General features: G+C 34.9%; 1 protein-coding gene across 1 annotated transcript in view; it reads right to left on the reverse strand.

Annotated features, from left to right (window-relative positions):
- Positions 1 to 12,928, reverse strand: part of CCDC73 (coiled-coil domain containing 73) — a 152,768-nt gene that overhangs the window by 14,795 nt on the left and 125,045 nt on the right. The window contains exons 13-14 of the mRNA XM_014863229.3: positions 11,750 to 11,860; positions 6,782 to 6,916 (exon numbers count right to left, since the gene is read on the reverse strand). Of these exons, the coding sequence (XP_014718715.3) occupies positions 6,782 to 6,916; positions 11,750 to 11,860 (246 nt within the window). The remainder of the gene's footprint in view (positions 1 to 6,781; positions 6,917 to 11,749; positions 11,861 to 12,928) is intronic.

Below are 12,928 nucleotides of genomic sequence, written 5' to 3' on the forward strand. Positions count from 1 at the left end.
ATGCTAACTACTTGTAGTTTCCACGTTGAATAACAATATTTCACTTTTCTGATTCTTTGCCCATTCTACTCCATTTACTTGAAATACTCTGTCTGGAAAATTCTTACTTACTTTTAACAACTCAGCTCAAAAAGTCTGTGTGTGTGAGGTCTGCCCTGAGCAGCCATCCTCCTGAGTAGAGCTGATCTCTCCTTCCTCTGCGCCCTGACTGTGCCCTGGACCTGCCACCATGGAAGCACTTTTCACACTGCACTACAACTGCTCTTTACCCTGTCTCTTCTGCTGGACTGGAAATTCCTTGAAAAACCATGTGTGTCTTTTTCATTGTTATATTCTCATAATCTTCTGAAGCATGTGGCACATTGACAATACTCAGTAAATGTTTGTTGAATAAATGCATAGATAAAAGAATGAAGTAAATGAATGAGTTAATAAGCACATGTATTAAGAATAGCTGCTTTATGAAAAAGACATGTATATTATAAAAATAAAACTGCTTGCTTGAAGAAGGCCTAATCAGAGAGCTTTAAGATGTTATACTTCCCTAGAACATTTAACATAAGATTATTTAAACTTAGGCTTCTACTTCTAGCCATGCCAGGGTAACTGGTACTGGACTTGACTGGCTTTCCCTCTATAAATAACTAGAAAACTGGAATAAATGAAACAAAAGTTTTCAGACAATCAACTACATATAATGAAAAACCATTCTCTTAGAGAAAGGGGAAAAAAGACGAACCCTCTAATTACTTTGCCTTTGCCTAGAGACACTCTGTGCACCACCAACTCACGATCTTGCTTTGTGAGAGAGATTACCAGGAGTAATCTCACAAAGCAAGATGGTCTCACTGAGTTGGAAAGACAAAGATCAGAGTTTGGGGAGGCTGAAGTGGCAGTAATTTGTGAGGCAATGTACTGAGCATGAAAGAGCTATGCAGAAAAAGAGCCCCAGAAATCTGCCTATTCGGTCTGTTGCTGAATTTTAAGCTGGACATGTGTAGAGTAAAAGTCCACAAGGACTTACAGGGAAGCTGTAAACTGAACAATTCGCAGAACTCCACAGGTATGCAGAAAGTCTGAGTTCCAACCAGCCAGAGTGGAAAGACCTTGCTGAACACCTGGGCATTCTATTAAAACCCCTGGAGGATCACACCTTCGATTAGGTATGAACTAGCCCTAGAGTAAGGGCTGTGCTAGATTCACCCGTAAGTTTAAAATTAAGCCTCAAAAGGATGAAGCTTATCTGCAAATAACTTTTAACTGCCTGTCAAACTTCAACACTCTTGAAAGGAAGACAAGGAAGTTGAGCAATCAGTAATATAAAATTCAAAATGTTCTAATTCAATAAAAAATTACTAGACAGAGAAGCAGAACAGTGTCACATTTTATAAACAGGAGAAAAATTAGTCACTAGAAACAAAGAAATGACAAGAGATGGAATTGGCAAAGGAATTTTAAAATAGCTATTATAAATGTTCAAGGATTTAAAGGACAATGACATGAATATAATGAAGAAAAAAATTAAATATACCAAAAAAAAAGAACCAAGTGGAAATTCTAGAGGTGAAATATATAGTATTGAAATAAAAAGCCACTGGATAAGCTTAATGGCATATTAAACACTTTTAGAACAAAAGATAAATGAACTTCCAGACATAACAAATGGAAACAGAGAGAGAAAAAAGACTAAAAAGCATGCAGCACCTCAGTAACCTGTGGGACACCATCAAGCAGTCTAACATGTGTAACTGAAGTCCCATAAAAGAAAGGGGACAGAAAAAAATCTTTGAAGAAATAATGACCAAAAGTTCTCCAAATCTGATGAAAACTATAAATCTACAGCTTCAAGAAACTCAATAAATCCCAAGATATGCACAAAGAAAACCACATCAAGGTACATCATAATAAAACTGCTCAGTCATAAAAGAAAGTCTTAAAAGCAGCCAGAGATGATAAGATACTTATAAAAAGGGATATAAATGTAATATGTACAGACTTCTTGCCAGAGCAATGTAAGCAAGAAAACGATGGAATGGCATCTTCAAATTAATGAAAAGATCCCTGTCCATCTGGAATTTTATATTCAGTGAAAATAGCCTTGAAAAATTAAGGAGAAATAAACACTTTTTCAGACCAAAAAAAGCTGAGAGAATTCCTCACTAGCAGATGTGCATAAAAAGAAATATTAAAGGAAGTTCTTCAAGCTGAAGGAATATGATAGGTGGAAACCTGGATCTACACAAAAGAATGAGGAGTGCCAGAAACAGTAAATATGAGTGAATATAAAAGACCTTTTATCTAATTCTTAATTTTCTTACCAGGTAATTAACAGTCTAAAGTAAAATAAATAACAATATATGGTGGAGTTTATAACACATGTAGAAATAAAACGTATGATAAAAATAACATGAAGGATGAGAAGGAGGAAATGAGAATACAGTATTGTAAGTTTCTTACTTAATCAGAGAATTTGGTATAATATTATTTGAAAGCAGACTATAATAAACTCTGGAAAATGGTTGGCAAATTATGGCCAGTGAGCCAAATCGGCTTACTGCCTGTTTTTGGAAACATAATTTTTTGGTACACAAGCATACCCATTTGGGAATGAACTTAATGCCACTGAACTATTCACATAAAAATGGTTAAAATAGTAAATTTTATGTTACATATATTTTACCACAATAAAAAATACAATAAAATAGTTCTCAAAGAAAAAGACTTCCTCATGTTATGACTCAACATAAAAAAAGAAAATATGAGTATTCCCATAAAAAAGTAACACGATGAAAAAGATAATACAAACACTGATCATAAAAGATGGAGTAGATGTATTAACATCAGACAAAACAGACTTCAAGACAACAAGTATTACTAGGATAAGAATGAACATTTCATAATGATAAAAAGATCAATTACTCAGGAAGCCATAACAATCATAAATGTTAAGCCTAATAACAGGGCTTAAAACACTTGAAGCGAAAACTGACAGCAGGGCCAGCTCCATGGCCGAGCAGTTAAGTTCACATGCTCCACTTCAGTGGCCTGGGGTTTCACCAGTTCAGATCCTGGGTGTGGATATGGCCCCGCTCATCAAGCCATGCTGATGCAGCATCCCACACAGCACAACCAGAAGGACCCACAACTAGAATATACAACTATGTACTGGGCTGCTTTGGGGAGAAGAAGAAGAAGAAAAAAGAAGAAGACTGGCAACAAATGTTAGCTCAAGTGCCAACCTTTAAAAAAAAAAACAAAACCTGACAGAACTGAAAAGAGAAAGAAAATTCAGTTATTAAAATTAAAAATTTCAATAGTCTTCTCCCACTAATTGACAGAACAAGTAGAGAAACCAACAAGTACAACAGAAAAATCAGTAAGGACAGAGAAGACTTGAACATCATCATCAACCAATCTGACCTAATTGACACTTATAAAACATTCAACCAACCAACAGCAGAATACAGATTTTTTTCAAGGGCACATGAAATATCACTAAGATAGACAAAATGCTTGGCCAAAAACTGAATCTTAATATATTTAAAAGGAAAAAAGTCTTACAGAGACTGACCTCAACCAAATGAAACTTGAAATCATTAACTGAAAGATATTTGGAAAATTCTCAAATATCTGGAAATTAAACAATATAGTTACAGGTCATAACCATATTCATGGGTCAAGGAAGACCTCACAAGAAAAATTTTAAAATATGTTCAACTGAATAATGATGAAAACACTACATGTCAGAATTTGTGAGATGAAGCTAAAGCAGTGCTTAGAGAAAAATGCATAGTTTTAAATGCTTACAGTAGAAAAGAAGAAAGGCCAGAAATTGATGATCTAAGTTTCCATCTGAAGCAGCTAGACAAAGAATAGCAAATTAAATCCAAAGTAAGTAGAAGGAAGAAAATAATAAAGTTAATAGCAAAAGCCAATGAAATAGTAAATGAACAAAAATGAGAGGGAAATCAATGAAGCCAAAATCTGGTTTTTTGAAAAGACCAATAAAATTGAAAATCTCTAGCTAAACTGATCAAGAAAAAGAGAGAGAGAGAGAGAGAGAGAGAGAGAGAAGACACAAATTACCAATATTATGAAAGAGGGAACCTCAATGTAGGTACTACAGAGAAATATAATGATAGGGAATATTATGAGCAACTCTTTGCCAATAAATTTGACAACTTAGATGAAAAGGATGAATTCCTTCAAAGTGTGTGGGGGTCTCCAAGACCACCCCCAGCTTCAGTGATTTGTTAGGAAGACTCACAAGACTCAACAGATAGTCATACTCATGGAAGAAAAATCAGCACAGGGAAAAGGCACATGAGGTGAAGTCTGGGAGAACCAGGCACTACCTTCCTAGAGTCCTCTCCCAGGGGAGTCATGTAGGACATGCTTCATTCCTGCAGCAATGAACTGTGACAATACATGTGAATTATTGTCTATCAGGGAAGCTCAGTAGAGACTCAGTGCTCAAGGTTCTTTTGGGTGCTAGTCACGCAGTCACCCTCTGCCTAGCACGCACCAAAACTCTGGACTCTCAGAAAGAAATCAGATGTTCAGAATAAACCCCACTGTTTGACAAACAGTTTAGGCACAGTGAGACACTCCTGTCAGTTAGGAAATGGTGGTAACTCTCCCCAAACCCAAGTTTCCAGCTATCAGTCAGGGGCCAACCTTAAAAACAGGCTTTTCTAAGGAGAGCATTCACAGGCCCTGCTATGTTGGCTATTTTCTGCACAGCAACACAAGAAGAAATTGAGAATATGAACAGCCCTACAAATAATCTAAATAGTGAATTTGTTATTAAAATTATTCCCACAAAGAAAAAGCCCAGATAGCTTCCTTGGTGAATTCTACCTAATATTTAGTAAAGAAATAACACCAGTTCTACACAATACTCTTTCAGGAAGAAGGAACACATTCTCACTCCGTTCATGAGGCCAGTATTACTGATACAAAAACCAGACCAAAAGAGTACAAAGGAAAAACAACCTAGAGATCAATATTCCTCATCAATGCAAAATCCTTAACATAGCATTAGCAAATCAAATCCAGATGTATATAAAAAAGACAATACATATCACAGAAATGCAAGGTTATTTTAAATTTGGAAATCAATTGGTGAAATTAGTTGGTTAATATTAACACATTAACAGAAGAAAAAAATATGATCATCTCGCTAGATACAGAAAAAGCATTCGACAAAATTTAATGCCCATTCATGATAAAAACTTAGCAAACTAGGAATAGAAGGAAACTTTCTCAATCTGATAAAGAGCATATACAAAATCCTACAGCTAACATATGAAATGGTGAAAGACTAAATACTCTCTATCTGAGATGAGAAACAAGGCAAGCAGGTCCACTCTCACAACTTTCATTCAACATTGTACCAGAGGGTCCTAGCTAGTGTAGTAAGCTAAGGGAAAAATGTGCGCAGAGCAGAAAGAAAAAAATAAAACTGCTTTAAATTCACAGATGACATGATCACGTACATAGAAAACCTCAAAGTTTGATAAGAAACCTACTAAAACATTAAGTTAATTCAAAAGATAATAGGATATGAGGTAAAAGTTAATTTTACTTCTATATAATAGCGAGGAACAGTTTGAAAAATTAATTTTTAAAATACTGTTTACAGTAGGATTCCAAAACACGAAATATTCAGGGGTAAATTTAACAAAATACTTGCAAGATCTACACAATGAACACTACAAAACATTTCTGAGATATGAAAGAATATCTAAATAAATGTAAATATATACCAAGATCATAAATTGGAGGACTCAATATTGCTCAAATGTTAATTCCTTGCAAATTAATCTATAGATTCAATACAATCCAAATCAAAATCCCACAGCCTTTTCTTTAGAAATCGACAAATTGATTCTGAAAGTTATATGGAAATGCAAAGGACTTAGAATAGCCAAACGGTTTTGAAAAAAAAGTAAAATTAAAGAAATTATACCACCACATTTTAAGACTTCTTATAAAGCTACACTAATAAAGACAGTGTTGTATTGGCTTAAAGATAGACATATAATCAATGAACATAGTAAAGAGTCCAAAAATAGACCCACATATATTGGGTCAGCCCTGGTGGTCTAGTGGTTAAGATTTGGTGCTCTCACCACCATGGCCTGGACTCATTTCTGGTCAGGGAACCACACCACCAGTCTGTTGGTTGTCACACTGTGGCAGCCGTGTGTGTGCTGAAAGCTGTGCCACTGCTATTTCAAGTATCAGCAGGGTCACCCACAGTGGACAGGTTTCAAGAGAGCTTCCAGACTGTGACAGACCAGAAAGAAGAACTTGGCCAACTCACTTCCAAAAAAATTGGCCATGAAAACCTATGAATTGTAGGGGATCACTGTCTGATGTAGTGCCAGCAGGTGAGAGGATGGCACCAAAAGACCCAGACAAGGTTCCGCTCTGCGGGGCGCTAGCAGTTGGAATCCACTTGATGGCACCAACAAAAATATTTGGTCAACTGATTTTCAAAGAAAGTTTCAAGGAAAGTACCAAGGTACGATGGGAGAAAAAACAGCCTTTTCAACAAATGTGCATGCTAAAACAATTGGAAATCCACCTCCAAAACAATGACCCTCAGTCCTTATATCATACTGTACACAAAAATTAACTAAAAATGTATTATAGACCACCTTCTTATACTAATTTTTTTAAGTTGAGAAACTGAAAATATAAAGCAGGGAGAAAATCATCAGTGATGGTCCTAATTTCTTTAACAGCTGGTACCCCCAACATACTTGAATTTTACCTGAAATTTCTTGTCTTCCCGAAACTTTTTCTGATCGCATAATTCGTTGTAATGTTCTTGTAACTTAATATGAGTTTCTTTAAGTGATGATAACTCATTTTTAATCTCATTAATTTCACCATTAAGTTCTTCAACCTAATACAAAATTTAACCAAAATGAGCAGGTAACTAAATGTGTTCTATATGAAAATACTTTATTAACACAAGTTTTAGGAAATAGTAAAAAATGAAAACAACCCCAAAGTAATTACTAATATTAAGAGCTACCACTGAATTGTGCTGAGTCTTTAATAAACATAATTTCATACTCATAAAGGTCCTATGATGTATTTTTAATCCCCAATTTGTAGGTGAGAAATATAAGGCTTGAAGACCTTAATTAACTTGCCCAAGATCAGGTCCATAAAAGTAGTAGTCAGGATTCAACCCCAAAGCAAAATCTAGGGGTTGTGTTCTTAACTACTACATTAAACCACCTCTCGTTACAAATATAAAATTATTGATTTATTTTTGATCATAAAAATTCTATGAAAGTTACACCTTCATTGCTTTCTTGAAGTTTTATTTTCTGGTTGCAAATTAGATATATGGATTTTAACTCGACTAGATGAATAGTAGTACCGAGCACCAAGGAGTAAAACAGACACTGACAGTTCAGCCTAATATTTACATCTATACACTGGGCTTTCACTGACAACAAAATTTCATAATCTTTTTCTTGGGGAGTACTCTTTCATGGAATCCTCAAACATAGACAAAGTAAGTTCCACTGAGGAGAAAAATTCCCTTTTGTCATGAAAGATTATAAAGTTTCTCTTCAACTAGTTTAAAATTACTAACAATTTCACAAATGCATGTAATATTCCTTATAGAGGCTAACAGACAGGAGCTCACCTATTGCTTTCCCCCCATCTCTTCTATTTTTAAGCATCTTTAGTCCATCTCTGCGCGGTGCTCCTTTTTTTTTTTTTTTCTAAAGATTTTATTTTTTCCTTTTTCTACCCAAAGCCCCCCGGTACATAGTTGTGTATTCTTCGTTGTGGGTCCTTCCAGTTGTGGCATGTGGGACGCTGCCTCAGCGTGGTCCGATGAGCAGTGCCATGTCCGCGCCCAGGATTCGAACCAACGAAACACTGGGCCGCCTGCAGCGGAGTGCGCGAACTTAACCACTCGGCCACGGGGCCAGCCCCTGCGCGGTGCTTCTTTTCCAAGGCTCACCTCTCTCTGTGATCTCACTCCCGTCTCCCTGAGAGCCTTGCTCCATCCAGCAAGGCTCTCTTGCCTGCTGACATTCTTTCCGCTATAACAGCGTGTTCTCCTCAGCCCACAAATATGCTCTTCTCACCTTCCTAGTTTTTTTTCTCCTTGACCCAATTACTCTGTCTCTCTCACTTCTTAAAGTCCACACTTGTTGATTTAAAATTCTAACCTCCTATCACTCCTTAACAACCTGACTTCTGCCCTCATTGTTCTACTGATTTTTTCCTCAGATATCACCTGCCTATAAGCAAAAGGATTTTTTCCAAGTTTCATACCATACCATTTAACAGCTCCGTAGCATGACTATGTTGACAACCTGTCCTTGAAAGAGTCTCTTTTCTCTGCTTTAACGTACTACTCTCTTTATCCTCCTCCCTTTCTCACATTCTAACGATGGTCCCCCTCCTCCCCTTTTGCTTCCCGCCCCCCCCATCCCCCCGCCCACTCTCTCTCTCTCTAACCACTCACAAAATGTTGGCATACTTCAAGGCTCTTTCTTCTTTAACCTTCTTCTCTTCAAGTCTTCCATTCCTTCCATAGATAATCTTATCATACCTATACCTTCAAATTTCATCTTTATGCTAATAAATCTTAAATCTGTATCTCATCTCCCAACTTCTCTCCTAAGATTAGATTCACATTTCCAAATGCATGGTGTGCATTTCAAGCTAGATCTCCTGCAGGCCCCATAAATTCAACAGTTCTAAAATTAAACTCAATATTTCCATCCACCAAATCTGCTTCTCCTTTCACATTCCTTATGTAGGTTAATGACAGTATTATTCTACTAGTTATATGATTCTCAGACTCTCACACTGGACTCCTTTCCCCTTCTAACACTCAGTATATAGAAAATGCCACTAATCCTGCCAGTTCTACCTCCAAAATGCTTCCTGCATCTCTCTCTTCTCTGTTCTCATTACTATTGCCCTAATTCACACCCACAGAGGTTGATGGTTAGGTTATTTGCAATATTCTTCTTACTGGTCTCTTTCCATAAAGCCATCCTCTACACTATTGCAAGAATTATTTTTCTAAAACACAGATCTGACTATGTTATTTCTTTCTTTAAAATTCTCAGTGGCTTCCCATTACTTATAAAATTCAACTTCCTTAGTAAGGAACCCTTCAGAAGGTGATCTCAACTCATTTTCTAAAATCACATTCCACACATCCTGTGCTTATTCAAATCAGACTATTTGTAACCCTTGAAAGTGAAGTTTCGTGCCTTCATGATTTCTCTCATTCTTTCTTTCTTTTTTTTTTTCCCCAAAGATTGGCACCTGAGCTAACAACTGTTGCCAATCTTTTTTTTTTCCTACTTTTATCTCCCCAAATCCCCCCCATACATAGTTGTATATCTTAGTTGTGGGTCCTTCTAGTTGTGGCACATGGGACGCCGCCTCAACATGACCTGACGAGCAGTGCCATGTCCGCACCCAGGATCCAAACCCTGGGCCGCCGCAGCGGAGTGGGCGAACTTAACCACTCGGCCACAGGGCTGGCCCCCTCCCATTCTTTCTTAAATGCAATGCCAACAGGAAGGAATGGGAAGTGTAGGAAATGGGCACCTATTGCCTGGTGAAACCCTATTCGTCTTTCAAGGCCAAACTCTAGTGTCATCTTTTCTCTAAAACTTTCTCCAACCTAGCTAAATGACATGGCTTATTTTGTGCTTTCATAGTAATTTGTTAATACTACTAAAAGCACTCCATACTATTGTGGTTAATTTCCTAGTTACCTGTTCCTTTGAGAGTGTGACTCTTTATTATTTGTATTTAAAGCATGTTTGAAAATCCACTATCTAGAACAGTGCCTAACACATAATACATGCTCAACAAATGTTGCGAATCAAGTTCCGTTTGTGACCACCCCCACTTCCCCTGAGTAATTCCTGAACATCCTCATTTCCTGTCTTTTTGTCTATACCTATCCACTGGCTATATAACTAGCCGAATGAAAACAGATATACATAACACTGTTCTTTATAATATTTCAATGAATTTTAAATATATTGTCTAATAATATTCACTAAGTTCTATTTGTACGGTATTTTCTTTCACTGTTTTCTTTTTTGAAACCAGCATTTATACGATTCCATCTTATTTTTGTCCGTATCTTTTTTTAAGCCATCTTGATCCAATCTCAGTAGCAATACTATAATTCTATAATTGTCTTTCACTGAAGAATGGTGAAAAACTTTGAGACAGAAATAGAATTAAAGAGTACATCTGATCTCCCATTCAAGAAAACTCTAATAGAACCAAAGCAGCTTTTTCTTAATTATGTTCTGTTTAGCACTAAACCATACGGAAGTGAAATGATTATAGATGCTAAAAATCCTAAAACAAAACCAATTTTATCTAAATTTATAGACTGAGGCCTTACCAGTGAAACTGAATGCATATTTTTCTTAATTCAATTGATTTATTTCTTGGGGGAGGGGCACAGTTGTAGTTTCATCAGGAAAAATGAACATTTAATCTTCTTAGCTCATCTTTTTTTTTTTGGCATGGCTGGCAAATTTAAGTTTATATTCCCTTTTCATTTTACAGTTTTCCTTATCCTGACTACCATTTCCATGGTCTTTTAAACATTAGGAATGAGAAGGAAGTGCTGGGGTGCAATGTGAATTAGTTAAAGCTAAAATAAATATTATTATGCTTGTTGCTTAATGATAAACTTTACTAGATTAGAGATTATTAGGCATTTTTTAGTATGCTGATAAAATTAATTACAAAATACTTTTTGAGATTTGGGTAAAGCTTATCAAATTCATCAGTGAAGACTTGATCTCTCCAAAATGCAAATTAAGAGAACATGTTAGCTGCAAATGAATTGAAAAATCAAGAGTTACTTATATATAACAATTATATCAAACAAAATTACCTACAGAAAATGTTATCAAGCTGGTATTTAGATATATATTACATTAATAAAATATTAGAATAATATAGTATAATTAGTATAATAGTCTAAAATATAGTCTTACTTTCCCAAAATATAGCTTTCATAAACTCATAAATAGTGACTTTCTATCGTGTTACTTCTTTTAAAGAATTGAAAATCAATAAAAATAGACATTAAAATAGAAGAATCAATTTTGGGATCCACAATCTCTAAAGTGAACCTTTATATTTCACAACATTAATTTACATCATTTTACACTTTCACTCTCTAGTTCACTGAAATCAAAATTTAGTATGAAATAGACCACTGTGGTTTAAGGAAATAGTCATGTTTATAACGTATCAACTCTGATGATAAAATCTTAACACTATAGAACTCAACTACTGTATACATGTTCTAAACATGGCTTTAATGCATCTCAACAAAACTGCTGAGGAAGCTAAATAGATCAGCTAACAATAGTACCTATGTAATTGTTTATTTTAATCATTTACTAAAATACTATGCAATAGTTTTATGAAAAGTTAAATTAATTTTTCTTTGTCGCATATGGGAAGTCAAATTTGATATATATATATAAATACACACGTGTATATGTATGGTTTTTCATGCATGAAAGCATTATAAAAACTTTATTAAATCTAGCTTTTAAAAAGCATTCACCTCTTGGAAATGTAAGTGCAAGAAGAAAATGTCTGACTTTACTCCTATATTATTTTTGCAATATTTTCTTAGCATTTAATAGTTATTTTAAATGTCTACAACTATTTAAAATATTTCAATATTTAATAAACTTACATGCTTTTTCCAAGTTCCTAGTGCCTTCTCATGCTCATTTTGAAGATTAAGGAACTTTTCTTCATTTTCTTTTACCTTCTCCCTTTGCAGCTCATTATCTCTTTCAAGGGTCTGCAATAAAATTAATTATCCAAAAAATAATCAATACCACATTAATGAATTTTGATGTGTTTTATGTTGCTTGGACCTTTGCTTCTAACATGCTGAAAGTGCCATACAGATCAGTGATAATGTGCTATCTCAACAATAATTTTCATAAATTAACAGAAAGGTGCTTATAGTTTAGTTAACAGGAAATAGGGGGAGGTTATGAAAAAGAAATGGCTATAAAAGGGTATAAAAACATTGCCATTATTCAGTTTCACTGCATAAGTTTTAATGTACTGAAAAAGTAATATAAAGTACAGCCCTGAAAAATATGAAATGTAGCATAATCCAGCCTAACACTACTAAAAAATTTTAACTACCCTAGAACATTTTTTCTGTATCTGTTTATTTTAGAAATTAACTGGCTAGAAAACCCTTAAATATAATTTTAATTTTCAAATTAACACTTTTTAGTAGAGCTTCAATATTTACCATATTAACTTATTATTTCATAAATTAACATAATCACCAGCACACCACCCTCTGCCCCCCCAAAAATCTTTAAAAGTAAAATACTACCAAGTGTTTTCTAAGACAAGGGTTTTAAAGCTATTAAATCAGTGTCACCAATATTATTAGGTTTCTTCAATGTCTGCTGATAATCCAAGTAAACTTCTGTAAAAGGGTAAACAGTAAGAATTCTACCTACATGTCTGATACCTCTGGGATTTTTAAGTTCATTTGTTTATCACCATGAAACCTATGTACATTCAGGGTAAACATTTTAAGCCATGCAAAGGATATAAGAAGAAAAAGCAAAGTTTTCCTCTATCGGTTCTCTAGTTCTCCTCCCCAGAGGTAACCACTTAGCTGTTTCGTGGGTATCCTTCCAGAAATTGTCTCTAAGCATAAAAGTATATAGAATATATATTTTTACATACAGATGAAACTATATCATACATACCATGTTATTCTGTAATGTTTTAAAAAAATAATATGTATTGTTTACTGTCCATATCATTATATACAGATCTATCTTATTTTAAAGGCTTCATAGTATTGCATCTATTTAGACTTCTCAATTATATCTAG

This window comes from Equus asinus, chromosome 20, assembly GCF_041296235.1.
Source record: "Equus asinus isolate D_3611 breed Donkey chromosome 20, EquAss-T2T_v2, whole genome shotgun sequence".
In the NCBI taxonomy this organism is placed as follows: domain Eukaryota; kingdom Metazoa; phylum Chordata; class Mammalia; order Perissodactyla; family Equidae; genus Equus; species Equus asinus.